Here is a 25,765-nt window from a genome sequence, read left to right as displayed (position 1 = left end):
CCTCTCCTCTGGCTGCATGCTGCTGTACCCACCCAAGACTGCAAAAGGAGGGAGGGGGAATGGCAGCGCGTGACTGGGCTACCCAACACAGAGAATTAATCTGTTATTTAAAAAACAACTACTGAAGGATTAATCAATAAACACCACGTATATCCCCAAAGGGCTAATTAAAAGGTAATTCCAACAAATGGTATGAAATTTCAGACTGTAAAGTTCAAGCAGCTGTTAGGCTAAATCTTTTGTATGAGGTCACTTTGAACTGTGCAGTAAATGCAAGCAATTAACCTTTGCTTCTGCTGCTTTAAAAAATGATGGCGACAACGTTACGGTGCTGCACATGCAGCTGTTTGTGCAGGGTGAACGCTCGGCGAAAAACCCCCTCCTTCCTACGGGCATCTCTGCATGCTCTGACCAATTAAGGAGTACTTTTAAATAGTTTGTTACAATCTGCTAAAAAAAAACCAAAACAACCCAAGGATGCTATTTAAAAGTACTTGCATTTTCAGTTCTGTATGGAGAAATAATTATTTAAAGGAGTTAATATTCTGGTGTCAAAATCCAACTGGATGTAAAAAGGAAGGATTTCATTCAACAGTTCCTTCACTTCTGCTAATGTCTCGTACTGCAAAAAGGTGTGCATGTTTAACGTGTTGTGCACCCAGTATGCTTGGAGCTAATTAGGTTATTTGCATGCATGAAGTCACGCATGTAAGTAGTTCTATGCAGAATCAGGACCACACTCACTCAGCTCAGACAAAATGAGTTTTACTTAGAAATACTTGAAGTAGGCAGGCCTAGCACACTGGGGAGAAGGTAGAGCACCAAGTCCTCTTCCAGCCTGGTACAGCTCTCATCCCATTCACTATGTGGCTGTGAGAAAATTAGGGAGAAGTTTTCATAATAATGGTACCCTTTAAAGGAGGTCCATTTTTAGGAGTGCTGGGCAACCTACATGCCATAAAACCATGTATGAGCAGTGTGGAAGTTTGTCAACTGAGAACTGAAAACTAGGTTATTTTTGCATAAGCACCCAGGCACTGGGAATTGTGTGTGGAAATACTGGTTTGAATTTCTATGGCCCACCTACGAAACAAGAATCTGGGTAATGAAACTTTACTTACCTTTCTGCCTCGTAGGGCTATTGAAAACCGAACAGTTTCTCTTTGTGTAGTACATTGAAAATGAGAACCACTTCATAAAACCTCATAATTATCACTTTATATCCAGTTTGAAAACCAAGTTTAAACACACACAAATGAAGTCCCAGTGGATATTTCGCTATTTTGTTCATGTGATAGCCAGAAAAGTCTTAACCTAAAACAAATCTTGAGGAAGAGGAAAGAAGGCTGTACTTCACTGGAGAGAAGTCTGTTAACTTTATAACACTTCCCTGAAAAATATAAAATGGTGGCAGAATCAGAGGGGGAAGTCATATTACAAAATAAGAGTAAACCTTATAGACATTTAATATTAATCACACCTTCCTTCAAAGGAAATTACTTTTGCTAAATATGCATAGCTATTATCTATTAACATAGGCAAATTGTTGCTAAATTACTTCAGTCTAATTTCTAACATACCTGAAGAAATGCAGTCAAATGCTCTTCAGACATCTATTCATCTCCAAGTAGCTCCAACACATTGATGATTTAGACAGGAAGGGAGCAGTGGAAATGATTTCATGACCAAAACAATTCTTTTGCCTGACATGAGCTAGCGCTGGATGGCCTTAGCTTAAAAAAACCCCAACAATAGAGGCTGTGTGACTGAGTCAGAGGGCTTTTCCAGCTGGCTCATGTGTCACATGCAGTTCCTTTGCTGTTGTTTTGGCGTTGGGTTTTGGTTTTTCTTTTCTTCATTTTTGTTTCCCCTCTAAAGCACAGTCAGAGTTCACTCACATGTGCCCACAATTTATGTCTGGTTTTTTCAAATTTAATATCGGTATCTCTACATGACACTGTATAGGAACCATATGGATGCACCTTCAGCACTAATCAAATGTGAAAGTGCTTTTGTGCTGAAAAATACACCTATTAAGCGGCTTCAGCTCAGTTGTGATTCATTATATGTTGGCTATCGGGCATTGCCAGAATTCTAGATAATTTTGATTCAGAAAATAAATTCCTTCTGGCTGTATATAGTTTTTAGATATCTTTAGCAGTCAGAAATTTCAACTTGGCCATTATCCCTGGTATAATTTTAAACAAAACCATTTTTACAATCATCCCACCCTCAGAAGAAAATAAATTAATGGTAATATATTCCACCTTTAAACTGACATCAGTTTTGGACCTGAACCATTTTGTTTGAAATAAAAAATTGCTTTTATGGGAAAAGTGGATTATATTGGCGCTTTGATTTACCTGGGAGCCAACATACCACCTTGGTCTGGGAAAAGTTCGATGAGAAAAGGTATTTAATGAGAGCAGAGAACACGAGTTAACTTAACAACTGCTTGCTCTCACGTGTACATGATAAAATTAAGTTTTAATTGATCAGTTGGGTGTAAATACTACAGCATGTGTGAATTGCCTTTGTTTAGTGGCACTATCATGTAATGCTGTAGCAGTTTTCAAAACTGCAGCTAAAACCCAGCCAATTAGGACCAAGAAAAGTGTTCCTCCTCCTTCTTCCACCTTGTTTTTAGTTCTCTGAAAAAGAAAGATTAGCTGAAGAACACTTAAATGTTGGAGGCCTAATTATTCTACCTATTTCTCGTAATTTATCCAGTCAGAGAACAGAAATGTATCAGCTCAGCAGTATTTTCAATCAAACCTATCCCATTTTAATATCCACTGTATCACCACCACTATTCTTACCAAAAAGCTCCGGGCTAGGAGAAACTTAACAGGAATCAGTCAATTGACTAGAGAATACATGTAGGAAAATCGCAACCTCTTTAGACCAAGTGTTTCCAAGCTTTTGGGAACTAGAATAACTTTCAATTAAACTCACTAAAATAAGGCAACTAGAGTTGGTTGCTCAGGGCTGTGTCCAGTCGGGTTTTGAATATCTCCAAGGATGGAGACTCCCCACCCTCTCTGGGCAGCCCATTCCAGTGTTCAACCACCCCCAAAGTAAAAAAAGGTTTTTCTTATGTTTAAATGGAATTTACTGAATTTCAGTTTGTGCCCATTGCCTCTTGTCTTGTCTCTGGAGGCCACTGAGAAGAGTCTGGCTTCAGCTTCTTTATCCCCCTGGCAATCAGGTACATACTGATAAGATGCCCCTGAGCCTGGTCTCCTCCAGACTGAACGGTCCCAGCTCTCCCAGCCTCTCCTCATATGTCAGACGTTCCCAGCCATTAATCATCTTTGTGGCCCTTTGCTGACTCTCTCCAGTATGTCCATGTCTCGCTTGTACTGGGGAGCCCAGCGCTGGACCCAGCACTCCAGCTGTGTCTCTCCAGGGCCGAGCAGAGGGGAAGGATCGCCTCCCTCCACCTGCTGGAAACGTTCTGCCGAGCGCAGCCCAGGAGGCTGTTGGTGGTCGTTGCCACAAGGGCTCATCGCTGGCTCATGGTCAACTTGGCGTCCACCAGGACCCTCAGGGCCTTTTCTGCAAAGCTGCTTTCCAGCTGGTCAGCCCCAGCCTGTCCTGGTGCATGGGGCTGTTCCTACCCAGGGGCAGGACTTGGCATTTCCATTTGCTGAACCTCATGAGGTTCCCATCAGACCATTTCTCCAGCCTGTCGAGGTCCCTCTGGATGGCAGCACGACCCTCTGGCGTACCAGCCACTCCTCCCAGCTTTGTACCATCTGCAAACTTGCTGAGCACGTGCTCTGTCCCAGTGTCCAGGTCGTTAATGAAGGTGTTGGACAGTATCAGCCGGTAGCATTTCCTCTCATTGCTATGGAGGTGATGGAAAATAACAGACTTAGCCCCCCAGATGATTTCTGAAAAAGCCTGTCACAGACATTGCTGCTGGCCAATATATATGTGACAATAAACATAAACTCACATTTCTTTTGTTGTTTAATTTTCTTAATGGGTAGTTTTATGCAGATAGGCGGAATGATGCTGCCAGCCTGCAGGTCCCCGTTTCCCAGCAAAATTCTTGCTTCAGTAACCCCCAGCAGCCAGCATGGCAACGAGACCCTTTTTATGCAAATAGATTCAGTAGCATTTCTACCGGTCCCCGCATGAGTCATGATTTGCCTTTTGAATTTTGGTAAAGCCATTAACAGCAAACATGGGAGCAGGAAAAGACCACCTCCCTTTTCTCCTCCCTTTGGAGGTGGGGAGCAGGGGGAGCTGGCGTGCTGCAGCTTGCTCGCCAGCGAGGTGGAAGGGAAGGGAAATGAAACGCAAATGAAACGCGGGCGGAAAATATTTTGTCACTGATTAAAGAAGAGGATGGTCCCTACACAAGTGGATTGCTGCCACTGACAGCGCTCGCTTCGATCCCTCTAAGCTTGTGTGGAATTAATTAGGTAAACCCCCTAGCATTTACCTTGGGCTGTGGTATCACCTGGAGGAGATTTGGCATGAATTAGCACTGGATTATCATAGGAGCTTGAACTGCGAAATGATCTGTCTAGTGAGAGTCTGCCAAGTAATTCACAGGAGGTGGCAAACAAAGTGGCATTTTCGTAATTTTAATTAGGTTTGGGGGGGAAAGAAGGTTAGCTTGAATAGAGTAAGAGGCAGAATGATGACCTTACTGAACATCTCATGGTCTTCCTTTTACACGGCTGGGGTATGGGGAAACACTGCAGATTTGCTCAGGTGTTTCCTCGCTACTTAGAGAATTTGGAAAGGGAGGGGTCGATGTTTTTTTCGTAAGATAATAGGAGATAAGATTGCGGTGGAAAAAGGCTTGGTTCAGGCATCAGAGAAAGGGTTGCTGTGACCTCTGAGTAGGGATGGATGCGCTGCGTGTAGAGGCTGGAAAAATGCCACCAGATGTCTCTGTAGCCTAAAAAATGCAGGGAGGCTGCTGGGCACACCAGCACCACCACGGCCTGCCTTGCCTGCCCTTGCTCTTCAGTTAAGGGGGGGGTTAATGGAGAAAGAGAGGCGTGCAAACCCCGAATTAAACCCACACATATGAACCATTCCTCCTCCTCCTCAAATGCAAAGGTTCGCGACCCCCATCGAGATCGCGACTGGTTTCTCTCCAAGGGAGGGAGCCAGATCAGGCCACAAAGTAACTTTTTCTTCTGTTTTGGGGAAAGGCTGTTTGTGCATCTTCATGGACAGTGCTGTGCCTTACACAGAACAGGTCTGTGCAAGGCAAAGTTCTGACTTGCTTGTCTCCAGGTCACCGTCACTGCACTTGTGGCAGCCACTGAGCACCTTGAAAAGCTTTGGAGGCAGTAATCAATCCTATCTCTCAGTGTCCCCATAAAATAGGGAAGTTAAATAATTTACCAAAAATCTGACTGGGAATAAGCGCGTGGTCAGGCATAGGATACATGGACTCAATTGACTTCTCCCTTATATTAGCAGTGGTGATTACAATTGCATACAGAAAGATCAAAGTGTTTGCTGATTCCCAGGTCTCAGCCACAAGAATCACAGCACCATTTACCACCCGAGACAGCAATTATTTATGCAACCAGAGAATTAAAAAAAAAAAGGAAAAAACCCCCACCCTAATTTTCTCTGTGTAGCTCAGAGCTCCTATCTGCATTTTAGGGCAATGTGAAGGGCAGCCAGGCTGGTTCTCTTTATTGCCCTGTGGGCAGTTTTAAATTTCACTGCAGAAGGGGGTGGTAAGGGAAGGAAGAGTGGCAAAAATTAGATCTGAGGGAGGTCAACCCTCTCCACTTAACTGCTATTGACCCACTTGTAACCAGAGCTGAGCCCAGCCTGGGTATTGGAATTCCTCTGGCCACATCTCTGACAATGTGCAGGACCCGAAAATATCTAAATCCCTGTAGCACAGTGAAGCCCCTACAGCCTGAAAACCACCATAGATACTGCTTGTCTCATAGCTGCTTGGGCCCGAGTGTAATAAGAAAGAGAAGCTGGGGTAAATTTACTGGGGATTAGGAGGAAGAAGGTACTTTCTTCCCTCTTGCTGGGTAAAGTGTGGAAAGCCCCAGGGAATTACTGCTCTGTGTTTTGGTTGATGCACTAAAAAACCCCCAAACCTTTCTGAGAAAGGATCTTTACAATTATGAAAATCTTGTGCCTTAGTCCGATTCCCCAGTTCCTGAAAAGTTCCCCAACTTGCAGCTTGTTTTACACCATTTTAGGGCTGCAAAAGTAGCAAAGTATAATGGAGCATCAGGCCCATATTTCTCTCCAGACTCCCGAGTACGCTTTCCTCATGCAAATACATGAAAGGGAAAACAGATACTTCTAGCCTCAGTATGAGAAAATTGTGTTAATTTTAATAACTTACAGTGTAACTGTTATACCCTGATGCAGTAGCTATACTGATAGAAAGTAAGCACCAACATGCAACCCAAAAATGTGTCTATTAAAATAAAATAGTAATAATAAAAAAGCCTTGGCTTACATCAGTTATACGTTTGGCTGAAAAGCTGAGCCTTGGACTGTATGAGGTGGCTCTGGCTCTGCTGGTCCACAGAAAGACTGAATTCATTACTCTGGAAACCTTCCCTGCCTCAAATCCCAGGGAGCAATGTCGATGAATAAGAAAGGACACGGGCTAACTCAAACCCTTCTCCCATCTTTCAAATCAAGTTAGTGATTTCTCTTTTCTTTGTGGTTCCCAACCAATTGCCATTTTCAGTGCATCCTATTGCCCTGCAGTACAAACTGTTCTGGGAATACACTTCATTCCTCCAGCAGCCTCTCAGCAATGCCAAGGAATGTAGCTTTTCTGGTTACAATTAAGAAATTCAAGATACAAATGCTCCCCAAGTGCACCAGAACCTGCTTGTGACCTTCACGCAACTGAATCTGAAGGAGTTGAAGCAATTTTTTGTTCTTTGGTTCCAATAAAGAGGGGAGGGGAGGGGGGGAAACCCCCATTTCTCCAGAGAGGCACCGTGGTTTCAGGGATCAGCTGCGCAGAAACTGGCACAGGGAAGCGCAGTTTCCAGGGCTGCATTCCCACAGGGAGCTCTGGGCTGCGGGGTGCTGGGAGGATGCCAGCCCGTGCTGGCAGAGCTGGTGTGCTGCGGCGTGTCTGCCGGGTAGGCAGGTTTAATTCCCACCACCGCACGGCAGAAAGTGTGCTGGCAGGGCGAGCACAGGCAGCGATGGAGCCTACCTGCCTTCTGCCATGCTCTCCTGGGGACCTCTGGTCTCCAGAGCCACCGCTAAGCAGCTGGGTAGGGCTGCCTCTTGCTGCCTCAGCTCCATCCCCGTGGACTGCCTCTCTCTGAACTCTTTTGGGGCCTCTGCGTAGACACTTTGAGAGCAAACTCTACCACTGCCTTTTATCATGGTACATCTCCATCGGGATTGTGTCCAGGTGAGGCAGATTAAGAAACTATTACAGAATAGCTCTATAATATCTATTTATAAATATAGTGTCTATTTAAGAAAAAACACAAATACTTTTTGATTGTGAGCGTGAACGTATTAGACGCTTTTGAGGTCGTTCCCCCCCCCCCCCCCCCCCCTCCCCCACCCCCCCCCCCCCCCCCCGCCTCTCTTCAGCCTCTGCATTTTCATCCATAAGCCAGCTTTAAAACTCTCTTTCCCCTAAAACTCAGGATGACACTGTTGCCCAAGACGAGAAATATATTTGTGTTTTCCAGATGGCTGGGGATGGAGAAGAAATAGCATGGAAAGTCCTTGATGTGGAATCTCATTATCCAAAAGAACTTGGGGGGTCCCTGGAATTCTCCAACGACACCTTCTTCTCACTGAGGATCAAAAACGTGACCAGCCAAAACAGCGGGACATATAAGTGCACTTTGGGGGAACAGAGTGGAGAACGTAATCTGAGCGGCACAGTCACATTAAAAGTAACAGGTACAGTAGAGGCTCTTGACTGTCCCATGCTCCGTGTGGCACTTCATGTAGGTAACAGTTTAAAAATATTTTACAAACACCAGAACAATGTAACACCTTGCTTTGCATTTTAGGTTGCCCTGGCATAGAAGATGAAAAATTAAGAAAATACAAAGCTGAGCTTTTCATGCTGACTTGCCTTGGGATTTTTTACTTGCTGCTCATCTTTTTTACCTGTGTAAGTAATTCCCTTTCTCATAAACAAACCAACCCAAACCAACAAAAAACCTCCCACTCATTTTCTCTGCTAGCACCACCTTAACACAGCCGGTCAGAAGTTGGTGTTCATACTGAATTTATCATCAAATCCTTTAAATTTTCACACAGTATTTTCAAAGCCAGAGGAAACTCAGGTGCACGAGGAACACAGGATGGAGTCCCAAAGAGATAAAACATTTCACTGCACCCTGATCTAACTCAAACCAGACAATTATTTTCCTGCACCCCGCTGCCCGTTTCTGCTTCAAGTTACTCTTAGTGCAAGCTACTCTTCAGTTAAGGGCACATCAACAGCTTTTATGGTTTGGTACTTGGGAACAGCATTTGCACGAGATGGAGGCACAGGCCCCTGGGATCCCTTCTCCACTTATGGCATTGCTTTGTGCGGTGGCATGATGGACACATTCAAATACACCTATTTTTTGCCTCAGTTTCCATACCTGTAAATTGGTGACAACCCCATTTCAGATGGGCATTTTTGTGAAGCTCTGTCTTTCTTGGTAGGCAGACATTTTAAGATCCTTGGAAAAGAACCTTCTTGGGTTGTTATCCATACCCTTAATGCTGGCAGGCAATTCTGGAAAAGGTGGGGAGAGGCAGTATTTGGGAAGCTCACTTCAGAGAAGCAAAACTATGTTTTGTCTGCGGTAGCGGTGAAGTCATCCCCTCGTGCAAAAAAACCAGGAGGTCTGTGCCTCCTGGCTTAAAGGAAGCATGAGCCTTGGGTCTTGGTGCAGTGCAACACCGGCTGCATTTCTAATTAAAAACAAAACAAAACCAACCCCAGCATTTTGGGAGTTCAGATTTAACTTTTGCTGTCTATTTCATATTTGCCGTCTTGTTTGGCTCCTCAGCAGATGAATCATAACTGTTGATTGGAGAATATCTAATTAGCTGCAGCTAAATGTAGCTTTTCATGTATCTTCAGGGAGCAATTAAATTTATGCCTGTCTCTTTTTTAGATTGACAATCCTGCCAGTAATTTGTGCCATTCAGACTAAAGTTTGACAAGATAAATCTTGTAGGAATTTGTTAGGATGAAAGTATGAAAGCAAGGATATCACTCAGAAGAGACAGATGCCCCTGTTCTGCTCAGTGTCCTGAAAGAATTTCAGATCTCTACAGAAACGTCTCCTTCCCATATGTAAAAAAGAGTCCCAGTTTTAGCGGTGCAGTTAAAAAAAAAACAGAGCCGTGTAGTGAAGATAACCACTTTGGTGGAATTAAGTGCATCTTACTCTTGGTCCAGTCTCAGGTATCAACCTAGCTTTCATCAAAATTTAATATTGCCCTGATCTCACAAGTGAGCTTCATTATTTAAAATGCCTGTTAAGTTCTTACAGGTTGCCTTGTCCTCTCCTTTAGTGGAGATTGCGCCTTATCTCCACTAAACTCAACAGTGACATTAAGTTTAAAGACTGGTCAGCAGGACTGGGGCTTTACTTTGACAACTTGATGAAAATATTTCAGGCACTGGTCTGCATTGAAGGCAGGTGGAAGAGCTTGACGCAAGGCCTGTTCATATGAAAACCTGTATTAAATACAAATTTCCTTTTGTGACTAAGGCTTTTGTCCTATAAAGCTCCTTCATTGAGCAAGAAACAGCAGCTTTTCTTTGTACTGGGTGCTTCTGGTGACAAACAAATGGAAAAGGTGTAATGAGCTATGGTTAGCAAAGAGAAAAAACAAAACTTCCAAACTTTAAAAAAAAATTGCCTTTCATAGGAATTCTCAGTTTTAAGGTTTCCTTTCTGTTTTCTCTTTTAGACATGTCTAAGAAAAGAGAGTATGTCTCCCAATTATCAAAAAAACAGACCAGATATGAAACACATGCTCACCCTCATCAACGTACATGAAATGACAACTTTCCAGGATTTAAGCAGCGACAGCACTTGCAAAAATGAGCTTGCTTCGAGTTCTGTCTAAGGTGACATTCACGGCACTGTGGGCTCATCAGTAAACATGACACAAGCTGGATGGCCGAGTGGTACGGAGAGGAAATAAACGTTACTATATGGCCTCTTCAGAACAGCCTGGAAGTACAGGCAACCCGTCAGTGATCTGCTGGCGCTGGACAAGCCTTCGAAAAGCACTGTTATGCACTACAGAAACTGTTGGGAGTTAGGCGGCTAAGAAATACCGTTACAGCTACACAACGGTGTGACGATGCTGTTATGAAGTTGGCATCGACTTTATTTCACTCTGTTGTGCAGCACTCCTGTTCTGAGCAAGAACATGCCTGTGATACGAAGGACCGGTTATAGGGAGGCGCCGGCAGCGCGAAGCCAGGGGATTAAGCTCTTCACTGAACTAATAGCTCTCATCTTTCAAAAGCAAACACAACAGGTGCTGCAGTATGGAAAGATAAGCGTGCGGGGCTGTCTCTGCTCCGTGCTCTGAGCCTGATTCTGGATGGAGTTCCTTTACTGCAAACGGGATGTAACTTGCCATGTGATGTTCAAGTAAGCTGAAGAGGTAACTTCATGCGCTTTTCCTGGGTGAAGCAAATCAGCATTAGTTTTTAAATCTGAGAGTGGCAGACGGGCTGAAATGTAGGAAGGGAGAAAATATTCTGGCAATCTTTCTGGACTGAGAGGAACTTTCTATCTCTGCAAGAGAACTAGGGATGCATTTGCATAACAGGTCTGTCAGTTATTTCCCAGAGGCATCTCCATAGGAATCCATAGGTCAATCCATAGAAAGTTTCAACGAGACAACCTTAAAGCAACGAAAGTAAGAATGAAGCAGCCTGTGATATTAAGGACACGTAAAGATGACTTATTTTGTGGTTTATAAAACATGAAGCCAAATGTATGCGACACTGATGTCAGTCAAGTTACACAAGTGATGACCAAAGCTATGGCTTGGAAGAAACCAACCGTCCATATCTTTGGGATGTATTAAGTCAGCTGTGAGATATAGGAATGGAAGATGGGGCATATGAGCACCTGCTTTTGGTGCTGATAGCGTGTAGTATATGTGAAACAAGGACATGAGAAAAACTGAACTCAGGCACACAATATAAGGGAGAGAAGGCTTGTCCTCTTGGACCAAAGAAAGCAAGAGAGATTCTGGAGTCTGAAATCAAGGAACCTCCCTTATCAGGCTGCTGGTGCAGAAGGTGAAGCAAGAGGAGTCTAGGGTGACTGTGGGTGTTTATGCCACAACATGAGAATTTGAGCCAAAACATAAGAATCTGCAAGCACATAAGAACACAATCTTACAAAAAAAAAAAAAAACAAACCTTCAAGAGTTAAACTGCAACATTAGGATTTTTAATGCAGTTTGGAATTCCAGGCATTGAATTATGCCTGGAAATAAAATAAAAATATGTGACAAGGATGCTCTTCCTAATCAATCCTTTGACTAATTTTGAAGCGCTGATGGGAGGAAAGCACTGTGTATCACTCAGTAGTGCCTCTGTGAGCAGGGTAGATGTCTCCATTGATGGAATCCAAGGGGGTCCTGACCAGAAGAATGGTTACAAGGGATATGCAATTTACTTAGAGCATGGCAAATTAATGCCACATTTGCTTTTTTATAATCAATTTTTACATATAAACGTGTGTAACATACTTGAAATAAAAATTCAGAGGTAACCTACCATTTGTTGTTGTGCGCCACATATGGCAAATAAACCCAGAAATACTTCGTATCAATTGCATTTTATTTTACAACTGACATAATTACACCAAATAATGTAGATGCCTGATCCAGCCTCTTCTGTGGGAGAGGGCATGTATGTGTGTATAACTGATTAAGCAATGGATAATTTTATGCATTTCTAAGGAACTCAGATAATTTAAATTTTCCTCAAAATTTCACTTTCTGTCTGAAGTACATTCTAAAACACCTGTTTCCTACCGACAGAAAAGTCATTAAAGAAAATACAAGGCTGTTTCAGTCTACCCATGGTCACTTTTAAACATGGCGTACCATCACGGGTGACCTGTACATTTAGGTGGCAATAATATGAACTAAATGTGCATGTATAATAACTGACCTAGGGTACATCGAGTTTCTCCATTTGGTCAGAAAGGCTTAATATCTGACAGTCATAGTTTTGGGGTTTTTTTAATTATTAATTTTTTTTTTTTAGGAGAGCAGAAAAGAGAAAGGAATGGAAAATTCAGCTGAAAGGGGTTGATAATTAATCAGCAGCAAAGGCTGAAACACTTTCAAAATTATTTTTTCAGATGTATAAATAGGATCAGATAGGACAGAATGAAAAAAGGGACTTTGTGTAAACAACTATGCCCATAATTTTTTCCCCGAGCCAAACTGTCTGCAATACAGAAGATTGGGCCTGATGCAACAACACTGGCAGTCAAATTTCAGGCTCAGAAGTTTCAGGCTGGTTGATTCTGGGGATTTGCTGTAGGCCCAGCTGTGCAGTAGAAGTTATCATGTTCAAGGCCACTTAAGTGCATTAAAGGGTTCAGAAGGAGTAAGCAGTGAGAAAGTCTTATGCCAAGATGCTTGACCGAATCACAGAGCTGGAGAGAAACAGGCAATGTCCTAAAGTGATGAAGGTCCCTGCACAGCTGGGGTGTAAAGGATGTAAAGAAACTGTTGTGGCATTGTAGGACAAAAACTAATATTAGCTAGAAATATTACAAATGAGAACCAGACAACTGAAGGATAAAAGCTAATATATTACCGCAACTTCAGCGCTAACAGGGAAGAAAAAAAAATCACGTGTTGGCTGAAAATCTTAAAGAATGAGTTACACATTTTTCAACATTGTATCTCAGAAGAGACAGTCTTTTCCTTGCAATATGGACCTATTCATGTTTCAAAATTACTGCCTGAGCTAGCCCGCCATACAGGAGATGAGCACATGTACACGTTCTTTAGACTTTAACACTTCATTATTAAAGGGCATGTCTTGTGGATTGCACAATCGAGAGGCTGTTCTGATTATACAGATTAATTGCTTTGTCGGACAGAAAAATTTGTTTTGTTTTCCACCACTCTTCTTATTATTGATGCCTTTAGACTTGTAAGATAATGTAAAAGCATATGTGTATGCTAGAACCGTTCTTTGTAATTCTTTCTTACAATACTTTTTAGAATCAGGAATTCAGTTAATCTCAATAAATCCATGAGGTGGGAAATACCATAATCTTTGTTTTATAAATAAAAGCTAAGACACCTGGAAATCAGAAAGCTGCTGAAGAAGTCTGGATCAGAATTGGGAAGAGATCCGAGGTTTCCTGACTCTCCTCTGGGTGCCTTATCAGCAGTAACGAGCTCAGCACACTCTCCATTTGGGGAGCTGATGCAGCCCCACCAGCTTAGCTGCCCACCTGAATGCCAGCAGCCCCATTACAAGAGAGGTGTGCTAGCTGGTGCTAACGAAGGGAAGGGGTTAACTTCTCCTGGCTTGTACATAACCCTACACTTCCAGCTCAGTAGGTTGAAGGAATGTGATTAAATCAGTGTTGATACCAAGTCTGAGAACAGATGTGAGAGTGAATTGGCAGAGCTGGAATTCAGACAGGATGAAAATAGCAAAAGGGAGTGGGTGGAAACTGTCACATATTTGTGTTACAGGTGCTTGGTCTAGACCCCAGCATTTGCAGAAGCTCCTGTATTTTTCTTCTTACCAGTTCTTATTAATCCAGTTTCTCTTGTCAGCAGGGCCTTTTCCCCTTAACGTTAATGTCCAGCAGCTCACTCCTCCTCTCCCCTGAAGAGCAACTTGGTTAAAAAGTTCCTTTCAGCTCCAAGTAGGCAATAAGGTGTAAATACTGCCAGTTTCCCTGCCTCTCACGCAAGGCAACACTTGAACTCATACACTCCCATTTATGGATAGGGAAACTGAGGCACATAGTGCAAATATTTTTAAAAACAACCAAACAAAAAAACCACAACCACTGCAAGCTGTTCTTACTCCCTTCACAGAAGCAACTGAAAGACTGCAGAGAGCAAGGCCCATGTTTGCACAGGGCTTGTGCAACCCGTGTTTCCCTTAGGACCTGTCTCTTCTCTTAGTTGTTGCCCCTTGCCTTCAATCTGTCCATGGGATTGCGTTTGTTGGTTTTGGTTGGGTTTTGGCAGGTTTTTTTGCACTGGCTGTGATGTCTGTCTTGTAACAGAGGAAATGCTTAAAATCAGCGGAGGCTGCCCATTTGCAGTGTAACAGATGCACTTGTAACTCAGCCACAGGGATGTAGCAAGCTTTTGCATCAAAGGGTGGGAAGACTCGTATGGTTTGGATGTAAAATGAAATCTTCAAAGGACCCACCACTCCGTGTAGCGGCCCGTGTCAGTCTTGCCACCACCCATTCCCTTGGTGGATTTTTCAGGATTTATGTCACTGCTCCGGAGAGTTAACGGCACTCTTCTCACAGCTTTACACAGAAGTAATATCAGCTGTAGTCAGCAAAAAGCAGAGTACTGCAAACACAGGTCTTGGCAGTGAAGTGAAGGGAGAACAGGCCATCAACCAAAACATGTGGTATGGCATTTATGTGTAACTCTTTAATCTCCCCAGCAGTTTGTTCCACAAATTACTAAGAATTAGGGGGGTTGCTGATATTTACTTAAAAAGGAGGTATGGGGAAAGCACTTCCAATTTACCTTTAACTAGGTAGCTGTAACAGTGTTACAGCGTTGTCTTCACATACGGAGATGAGGAAAATCAATTGCAGTTCCCAAGGGGCAGATGTATTGGTTGAGAAGGTCACTAAATACTTGCAGTTGCTCAACAGACTAGGAACCAGATCCCCTCTGTGCTGCATCGCTGCTGGGCTCTGCGCTGAGAGGGGGAAGGAAGGGAACACGTGCACCGGGGAAATGTGCTTTGTGCTCTCCAAAACACTCTCATCAAGGGCAGAGGAAAGAAGGGAGCAAGGCGTTCAGCACATCCGAAGAGCCATATTCTGTTTGTACCATTCACAAGCACATACCAAGGATCACTTTGGTCCACGTTGTTGAATACAAGCGTGCTTGTAGCTCCTGCTCAGGAGAAACAGGTTGAAAACTGTTCAGCCTTTACAGGAAATATTAGTGTTGCAATGCTGTCAAGGTCACTGTCGGCCTGGGTTATCTGCTGTGTAAGTGCTAGCCACACAAATCAGGCTTAGCTAAGGGCTATAATTCATACACTCAGCATTTTGTGGATTATGTCCTTTAGCTTTCCCTCATTGCCATTTCAGCTATTCATTTAGCTTCAGTATATGACTTGCAATTTCTCTTTGGGCTAATTTCCCCGTGTGGTGCAGTGTTTCTCTGTATATTCCTTAATCACAGGCGTACAAACTTGCTCTGTATGAGTAATTTTATGTATAATGCTTATTGTTATCATTGAATGCAGATGGTTCACCTTTGGACAAAACAATAGAAAAATGCATGTTACAGAGGAAAAAAAAAATCAATGAAAAAGTTACAAAACCCACAAGAAATATTAACAAGGAAGCTCCTTGTTAAGCTTTATCCAGCTAACTGGATAAAGCCCTAAGCAACCTGTTCTGATCCCATAGCTGACCCTGCTTTGAGGAGGAGGCTGGACTACAGACCTCCTGAGGTTCCTTCCCACCTCAGTTATCCTATGAATCTACACTCTTCATGGTCAGAGAACGATTACTTATCACTACTCTTCAAGACATCCATCACAGTATGAATTGACAACTCCAAGACATCTGCCCTCTGCCAGTAATGACCAAAGGTATCTCACACAAAATTTGTAGACTACAATATGAAAAGTAGCCATGGGATAGAAGAAAAACAAACAATGGACAATTGTGTGCCTTAAAAATGGAGAACTAGTCCTTGCCCATTGGTTAAAGGCTAATAAAAATGAAGGTCAAAAATGCAGTATTTTTTACAACAAATGAGATTTTTTTAACGTTACCTTTTCACTCAAGGACAAATGCACAAGGATACATGGAGCACTATCAGAGACTCTTCCTTGTGTTCTGGCTTTTCTCAATATGAAATACTTCTGGTGGCCCTTGCAGAAATTCATAGTTTCCAACACATCTGCACTTGAATTTTGGAAGTGTTCATAATACGTGACATTTAATAAAGGCAATTTTTGTCTGTATCCCATCCCTGGATCTCAGAACTATATGACAGCAACGGGCGAGTGACTGCACACGCACACACCAGCTCATGCAGCCAAGCATATGGTCTCATCGCTTTCTGGTCTGTGCAGCACTCAGCCGTGCTAGGTTTTATATGTGGATAAGAAATAAATAAATAAAAAATTCCAAACCTGTGGCATAATGTGGCGAATGAGCCAGCTTCCTGTTTACAAGGTAAAGATATGTTTCCCACATTGGGATGCTCGATGCAACCTTTGTCCTTGCAGACATCAGGGCTCGGGAACTGCTGCCTGGTGGGGCAGTTCAGCGGGAGGGTCACTGCTGGTGGGGTGGATCTGGAGTCAAACCGCTCTCCCGGCTGGGAGAGCCAGCTCCCCCTTCTCCCTGCTGTCTCACACAGCTCCCATCCTTGGGCTTGCAACTGTGTCCTTAACTTGCTAAAAATTGCGATCCCAGATCAGGTGCTGGGACCTTTCGGCTAGGCTGCAAGACACTGGTCCTGAGGATATGTCCTTCAGCTAAGCCCTTCTAGGCCTGCATTTTGCAGGACATAAGTTACTGAGAAACTCCTTATCTCTGTCTTACTTTCTAGGGATAGTAGTAGGAAGCCTATGTTAAGGACTATGAAGTGCTCCTATGTTACGATAAGTGCCCAAGATAAACAGATGATCTGTGTAGGACTTTTTGGAGGCCGCTTGGAGCCCAAGCAGAAACGAGAGATTTGCATACTATAGTAGCACTTTTGTTAAGTACATAGAGCAGCGTCTACAAGCAAATCAGGTTGCTAGGCCCTCTGTCCTACTTACTATACAAATACAGTCAAGTGGATTAAGATCCAGGCGATTGTGACTGGCTCACTACACTCTGCTTAAAAGAGGGACTGGTTAAAGTGGTCCTTCCCTTGGAGAAACAAAAAACCACCCCCCCACCCTTCCCCCCAAAACCCCACCCAACATCAGTAAAAAAAGACAAGCGACACTCCTACAAAATTTACTACAGTTCCTAAACAACGGAATTTGGCAAAGTTTGCCATGACCCTAGAATAAGAGATTCTCCCCTCAGTTCATGCTTCCTGTCACCTAAGCAGGTGTCAAATCTCCTGGGTTTGTCTTCTCACAGCTTCTTTCCATTTCACTCTATCTTAACAGCTGTAAATGTCTCCAGTAAATTGTGCTGGTACATTTCCCTGAACATTAGCAAAAGGGAAAAAAAAAAAAGTCAACTCTGCTGACAACAACTGTCAGTGTATGAAGATTAATCTTTATATAACATGCAGAACATGGATCTGTTCTACATCTTCCAGTACAGCCCGTACTTTGTTTCTACTCCTTCTCAACAATAGCTTTCATGGGAGAAAAAAAAAAAAATCATCACTGTATTTTACCATTAATATGTTCACACTGCTATTCTCTCAGGCTTCACAATTCATGCTGTAGTTGGCAAATGACTTCTCTTTCTGCTAGCAGCACAGGAGACAAGTGGAGTTACCCCAAATTCCTAGGCAAGACAAAACATAGCTTTGTTCCACTTTGAAGAAATACTCACAGGCTTAGCTTATTTACGGCTTATAACATAGAAAGAGTTAAAGCTTTTGCCATATTAAATAGCGACACATGACTTGAACGCACGGGAGGCCTACCCTGACAAAAACATGATGGCACAGCAAGTGTTAAAGCTTTGTGTATGGTAAATTAGGGCTTTGGAAAACATCTCAGTTGGGAGCAATTTTGGAAAATTTTGAAACATGAGTTACTGACTCTCCTTCTCCTCCCTGCTCCAAAGCAGTCTTTAAGGATTGGTCACTTTGGAGGGGAAAAAAAAAAAAAAAAAGCGTCGACACTTGACATACTCAATCCATCCATAAACATAAACATGCCTGAACCGCAGTTGGATTTTTCTTTTACTAAAGAGCATGTGGAAGCAATTACCTGAATGTAAATGTGATAAAGAATGGATGAAATGCAAACCAAATGATGCCTTATTACTTAATATAAAGAGACTGTTCTACAAGATCAAAGTTGTGCAGCACAAAAAGTAATGGGCTTCACCGGAGAGACAGGCTTCAGAGATTTGTTTAAAACATGGCTGCATTTTGGTGAAATGCTAAGTAGACAAAATTGGGGTAAGTTTAAAGAGTTTCCCAAAACCTGACCTATGATCTTCAATAACATCTTTTCTCTCCTCCTACCTTCTCCCACTCTGTGCCGTTCCCAGATGCTGTGAGGGTTTCAAGGAGAAACTTCCTTGGTTTCACTGTGGCAGGGGACGAGAGCTACTCTATCCCAAGGCGTGAAGGGAGTGTCGCCACCAGCACCCCCGCGGACACCAGAAAGGGCAAGACCTTCTCAATACATTTGTATTGAGCCCCCCTTGCGCTGGGGCCTCCGTGCACCCCAGCCATCGCCCCATGCCCAGTCGCTACCTCAGCACTGTGATGTCCTTCGAATCACTGAAAATCAGGAAAGGCAGCGAGATAACTTCTCCCAGGAACAAAAGAACTGAAGCGGAGGAGAAACCTCGAGAGAAATTTCCAAATGTTTTCCCACCACAGACCCTTTAATAAAATATTTAATAAATGAAATACCATTCCCATCAAGAGCCTGCTTTGTCCTCCACCACCTTGTTCAGTGTTAGTTTTACTTCTCTATTACTTCATAGTGATTTATACTTTTAAGAAGCCGTATGCAACAGACAAGGAGAAGTTATGCTGGGAACATGGGGTAGTGGTTTCTGCAAAACTCCACAACGACATCTGAACTTGTCCTCTTGGCCTTGCCTTCCCTCCCACGTCCCCCCCTTCTCGGGATCTGCTGTTGACTGCTTTTGCCCAGCTGTTGTTTCTGATCATGTAGATTGGGCCATCATCTTTGTCAGAAGTCTGTAGCGTATCTAGTGCAATGGTTGATAATGCCGGATCCCACCATAACATAAATCAATGAGCAATGAAGTTAAGTATCCAAGTCACGCTTAGAGAAAGTGACCTGACTTGGACTGTAAGCATTAATTAAAAAAAAAAAAAAAGTGCATTTAACTAGGAACGTTGGGTCTTGAGTTATCGAAAGGATTAAAAAATAATGCAAGTTAAAAAGAGCGTGCATAGATTTAAAGCTGCCTATCTCCCACAGCTTTATCTCTTTAAAAGAAATCATATATGTTAAACTCCCAAAGAGACTATTTTCTTTTGTTTTTCAATTACATGCAATAATGGGGAGCATTTTGTGAACGAGTCTGATGCTTATGCCTCCAATAAAACCCAGGGTACTGTACCTCATTCATGCTTATTTAACAATCTCGTAAAGAAAAAAAGCCCACATAACAAAACTATGATTGAATCAGATATTTTCCCTTCTCATCAGTGAAGAATTATTAAGTATTGTTATTGAAAACTCATTGTTACGCATTATTTTTGCAGTGGCCACAGTGTTCAAAGCAGCTTAGGGAGCAAATATGAAACACGCCACCTCAGAGAACACAGAGTTTATAGTGGCTTTGATCATGCAAACACTAATTCTTTTGTTTTAAAGGGACTATCCACAGGAATAAATATTAAAACGATACCAAGCATTTGCGCTGTCAGATCATAATTAGATGTGAACATGATGTCGCAAGACAAAAGAAAGATGGAAAAATGTAATGACTGAGTACAGCTCACCTGGATGAGCTATGTGCTCATCCTGATGCTGTAGCAGCTTTTCTGGTTTCCCTTCTCCTCTCCAACTTGCTTGGAGGCAGAAACCAGAGAGAGGAACAATGAGATGGGGTCCGGGGTCAGGCTTAAATTGGCAGCACTGACAGTGCAATTCAGGGTAATGGCAATGTGGCAGAAACAACCGTCACCTGAGAGATTCCCGTCCTTGCAGCAGTAATTCAGCTTGCAAACATGCCCTTAAATTTGGAAGTGTTTAATCATTCCTTTCCACCGTTATTCATACTCCCCACAAAATTTAACTCTCAACCAGACAAGTGGAGGGTTTGAGGCTGCTCCCGTGCTAACAGCCGAGCAACTCGTCATTCGCTGCAATGGGAACGGGTTCAGGCCAACACCTCCCACTCGAGACCAACACTGGGTTGGCGGCTCCTCGTTAGCTCATTAGCTTCATTACCTGTGGGTAACGGTCAAGTCAGAATAATTTGCTGCTATGTGGGTCATATGCTTGGGAGCTCATTTTGTGCCCTGCAGAACGTCGGCAGTCCATCATTTCACTGACTGCTCAGTTTTAAAATAAAACCTACTACCGCTGGCGCACAAGCTCACTCTGAGACGCATGCCTCGTTCAAAACACGCTGCGTGGTCACTCTTGTACTAGTGTGGCCCGGTCTCTTCCTCACTACGGAGCCATATAAAAGTGGATTACTGCCTCTGAGGACTTTTTCCAACATTTATTTTGGCATTTCCTTTAAGCTTTAGTTTTTTTCTGAATTAATGCTTGGGCCATGAGGTTTTTGTTACTCTTCCAGGATTGAGATGGCAGCAATTTTAGTGAAAGAGTAAGATGCTAGTTGTGGGGATGGACTTCAGTTTAGGATGCTGCTTACCAAGCTTAGTGGGTTTGTACCAATGCATATGGGAGGGCAGGACACATTCATCGCTAAACAAGCCCAAATAAATACAGCCAGTTTTGTTATGCTGTTCCCCTTAAATTTCCAATGATGTAAATGTGCCTTCCTGCGGGATTAATTCATAGCTTCAAATCCGTAATGCCAGAGCCACTCTATGCATGCAGCACCTACTAACTGCCTTGAATTCAGGCAGGTGTAACCTGTATGCGGTGAGCATAATCTGGCCCCAACCTCTGAACTTCTTAAGAAAATAAGGGGTTTAATTAGGAAGATGAGAAACTGAAAAGGTCCTAATGGCAGGAGCTGGAAGACCCTACATTTGCAAAATATACCAGGCGATCCTGAGTATGTCCATTTTAGCCACCTGAATTCATCGATCCAAGAGATAGATTATTCCAGGTGTTTTCTCCCGACAACAGCTGGTGCTTCCCGGCTGGGGGACCTGTGTCGCCTGACGGATGGTTTCCACATTATCGGTTAATGGTTGTGTTGACAGTCCAGGAGCCAAAATGGGGTCTGGAGAGGAGCCTCTGATGGCAGCAGACCTGTTCCTCCAGCTCTTGTTCCTCCTCCCTCTGTGTTAATTAGAAACCCTGGTGCTCACCATGCCCCCTGTGGACTGATGGTGCTTCAAGCACCCAAAAAGTGGTCCGGGTGGCCTTGCTGGTACCTGCATTAAATTACTACACCTGGATCTGAGAGGACACTGGCTGGGGTGTGTGCGGATGGGTGAGGGGGCCAGGGGTGGGCACCACTCAGGAGACAGGATTTGGAGCCTCTGCTCCCAGCTAAATAAAAAGCAGCAGGTTGCCGAGGCAGCTGGAGGAGGTGCTCCCTCGTCCTCTGACACGGGATGCTTTTTTCTGCTCTCAGAAAGACTCCTGTGCTTGACGTTGTGGTCAAGTCAAATATCAGATCCACTTCTGCAACCAACCGCTTGTTAATCCCACATGTACCAAGGGGAGCTGTGGTATCTGTCCTCCACAGCCATGGAAATGCAATTGTACTGTGGAGAGGCAATCTTCAGTCACTTGGAAATTCACCGTTTTAATTACTTTTAAAAGCATTTTCAAGTTTTTTTTTTTTTCTGGGTGATGAGAGCTTTCTTTAAAATAAAGTCAGATAAACCAGGTTCATCTCCAAGGAGACGTGGGAAGCAGTTTTGGGGAAAACTAATGCTGAAAAGAAGTCTCAGCTAACACCATGAGCACACGACAGAAGGCTGCGATGGCGAAAGTGCCGTCTCGACTGAGTGCGGAGTGCCCAGGGGGTGCCCCAGGCTCCAGCATGGCTCCGGGTGTCCTTTTGGGCCACTGCACTGTTCTCATCTGCTTTTTATGGCCATGTCACTGCTTCAGAAAGCAGACTTCGCCCTCGTTTAAACTTGACCTGCGCTGCCTGATTGCGTGAAGACATAGCCCGGTGTCTGCGAAATCACAGCCACTTCCATGATGAATTGGATTTGTCAGTCTCTGGGCTGTGGTCTTATAATGTGCTATATTATTAAGTTTATTTGCCTTAAGTTGCCAGCTAATGGAATAACCTCTTTGTCTTTATTAGAAAGAGTCCCCAGCTTTATTAAGTTACATAATTTACAACCAATAGCGTAATCAATAAAACATTAACAAACATGTAACCTTAGACAAACCTGACATATTGATTTCTTTAAACGTTCTCACAAAGCCTGCCTTTGGCCGAAAAAAACCATTCAGTCCCAGTGGCAACCCCAAAAAACACTTAATGTGTTAAGGTGTGGGCACTGGAGGACAAATTGAATTGGCTTCCTTGGAAATAAAGCTGGCTCTCTGCTGGTCTCTGTAGATCCACCTCAGAAAGGTTATTTTTTGCGTTTTGGAAGGAAGCTCTGATTTTCTCTTTTGTACCTCATCTTTACAAGGAAAATGAAGCATGTTACAAAATACAGTAGTTACCCACACAGTTAAAAATGGACGTAAATATTCTCTTAGCATGGACAAAAATGGATACTGCAAAACCTGTATTAGCTGATGATGATTAACCCTGGGGTTTCTCAGGTGAATTGTAACTAGCGGTGGTATTATCAAGCTTGACCTAGCCCTGTGTCTGCATTAGGTAGGAATTTGTGTTTAATGTCAGGTAAGTGATTAGTTTTCCTAACACAACACCTCATGTAAATATATTTTCCAACCATAAAAAAAGCTTCTGATGTCTCTTGAGTGTGGTTTAGTGGGTGATACTGATATACCTGCAGTTATGCTTTTGATGCAATCACGAAAGCTAGTATTTTGTTATCCTTACCTCTCTATTTTCAAGCCTGTGGAAAAAAAACCCATCAGACACTGTCTGCCAGGGAATCTGTGTGCATTATCGTGTGGCAGGATTGTACCAATGATAATTTCATAGGTAATTTAGAACTAGACCGGAGGAAGTAGCAGGAAAAATATCACAAGGAACATTCCCGCACAAGCAAGGAAGTAGAGCAGATGTGCATCTGCTCCATCTTCAGTTTCAGTGATTTGGTGAAGGTGTACACATAATTTCTGGAACAATTAAGTGCTTAATCTTTTTGTAACCTATATCCTCGAGCAGTGCATGCATGTAAGGAAACTTTTATGGACTTTGCTTTTCTTTAAAAACAGAATCACCTGTTCATTTTGCAAGACTTTGAAAGGTTTCCTTTTCAAAAGGGATGCAGGCGAGATGAAGCAATACAGCTTCCCAGCAAATGTTGGGGACTAGTGTGCAGAGCTCCCACATCCCCTTTGGAGACTTTACCATTTAACAGCCACAACTCCCCTTTATTAGATCACTATAAAACAAGTGCCTGGAGGGAGTCAGAAATGAATTGAATTTTGTAGATTTAAATGATTGTGTGGGACCTTTTTGGTTTAATATATACCCTGGAGAGGTTTGCTACTAGAACTTGGGAACTTTATAATAAGAATAATTCCTTAGCTAGAGATCTTTATCTTGTTACATTAATGATTCACTGGGGGGTTATACTGGAAAATGAAGGGAAATTTTTAAAAAGGCTATTAGATCAAATGTTCTTATGGAGACACGTACAGAGATGGTCAACAAAGATTTATGGGCTGGTGAGATAAGGAGTTTACTGCCTTTGTGCTCTACGTACAGGGCAGCTGGCTGCTTCAGAATGAGGTCCTCTCTGCACTGTTACTCAGTGCTGTCTCCAGCTCACCATCAGCACGCAACAAGGTAAGGCTTTGCAGGCTGCCTCCCGCTTGTGCACTGCAAAATATGCACGCAGGAAGGGAATTCACATAATAGTGGTTGTAACTACCTTAGCTTCAGTGGTATGGGCCAAACTCTCCGTCCAGACCCATTTTTTTACATCTTTGTCTTTATCCCAGAGGTTTCACAACACTATTGCTCAGCTCTAGCTCTGCCACGTCAGTCCCAGCACGTACTATTTATAGTGCCCACAGTTCCTGCTGGATTTGGTGACCGTTCAAGGTCTCTAAATAGCAACTGTGTGGTCTCCAAGGACGTGCCATTTGGAGAATGCAGATTCTGCTTGTACTTTGCCCATGCAAAACATTTACCACATTTCTGCCATTTATAGTTGCCACTGTAAAGGGCTTTGAAAGCCTGTTTCCTGTACTACGTGGTTTTACCTGTGATCACGACCCACCAGTTTTAATGATAATATCAGGGAATTGCAGGATCAACTACAATCCCCACAGCTGAAGCTAAGCATCCAAAAATAACAAGGCAATTAGGAACATGCAGAGTGGCATTTTAGGCCTGAGGAGGGTGATTTTTTCATCTGGCTAGGATGAATTCCCATTGACAGTCAATAAAAATTAAAATTAAACAACCCCGTAGCTTTTGCAAATCCAAACTGCTGAAGCAAGAAGGGAAAGAAATGGGGAATGCAGGAGCATGCACTTGCACTTTGCTATCAAATCTGCATCAGGATCTGAGAAGAAATTGCTGGTAATGGATATATTTATGGTCATAGCCAGTGTCTGGAGCTTAAACGTGACAGTGGGGAGAGTGAAAGCATGCTGACTTTTGCTTGACAGGGGCTGCAGAGAGTGCGGTACCACCAGAGATGTCCAAGAAGCCCAGTCTGGCCCATTCACTAACAGCATCTGCTCCTACTTCTGTAAAAGTGTGGGTGTTGTCCCAAGAGCCGTACACCAAGCACCCCTCGGTCCCTTCTTCGGTGTTGTTACCTCATCCCTGTGTCCATGACGGGTGAAAGGTAATTCCCTTGGCCACTTCCCCTCTCCTGTGCACAAATATCTCAAGATAGCTGTAAAGAACCCCAGGGAGACTTGTGGAGGAGAAGAGCCCGAGGCAAAACTCCGCTGCGACAGATACGAGGAGGAAAAAATTTGCAGTGCTCCTCTGTAGCTCAGTGGGAGCTGAGGAAATCCCATACCTCTTGGGATCAAGCCTCTTGAGAATGATTTTGAGATAATCCTGGACAAAGAGCCCTCCACACTTAACGTTTTTATGAAGGCAGAATGAGAGCATTGTGAAGAGCGTAATGTGCACTTTACTCAGTATAGATCTGGAAAAAAATGTCAAAGGAAGTGAATTTAAATTCCTCTAAATGCAATTAGAGGTGACAAGATTTCTCATGGTGAGAGACTGCGTTAAAGCAAAAGCTAAAAGTTCCCATCCAGTTCATAAAGCCTTAGGTAGCTATTGGTAATATGAATTAAATTAATCAAAATGGGTAAAAGCTAATGATCCTCTTGGGAACAAAATTAGCTCCTTAATGAAAGAAACGGAGTTCAGAAATTATAATAGAATATTAGCAGATGTGCCCTTTGGAAATTATAAATTTGCAAAATCCCCTTATGTAGATATTAGTTTGAGTCAAATTATCACTAAATCTGACCCTGGAGATGTGATGTGAATATGCGTACTACGATCTGTTCAGGAGGACCTAAAATCCTCTGTCAGCAGTTCTGCTGGGCTGGGTTGGGTGCCACAGAGCGCTTTCCCAAGTTAGCAACAGGGCACAGTCAAAACCCCAAACTTCT

General features: G+C 43.2%; 1 protein-coding gene across 1 annotated transcript in view; it reads left to right on the top strand.

Moving 5' to 3' along the window:
* CD83 (CD83 molecule) overlaps positions 1 to 10,083 on the top strand; it is a 15,587-nt gene extending 5,504 nt beyond the window's left edge. Inside the window, 3 exon segments of the mRNA XM_009326554.1 lie at positions 7,683 to 7,899; positions 8,013 to 8,116; positions 9,925 to 10,083. Of these exon segments, the coding sequence (XP_009324829.1) occupies positions 7,683 to 7,899; positions 8,013 to 8,116; positions 9,925 to 10,083 (480 nt within the window).
* The last annotated feature ends 15,682 nt before the right edge of the window (positions 10,084 to 25,765 follow it).

Source organism: Pygoscelis adeliae, unplaced genomic scaffold (assembly GCF_000699105.1).
Source record: "Pygoscelis adeliae isolate BGI_AS28 unplaced genomic scaffold, ASM69910v1 Scaffold186, whole genome shotgun sequence".
Lineage (NCBI taxonomy): Eukaryota > Metazoa > Chordata > Aves > Sphenisciformes > Spheniscidae > Pygoscelis > Pygoscelis adeliae.
Note: the sequence above shows the minus strand (reverse complement) of the source record. Positions and strands in the feature narration are given on the sequence as shown.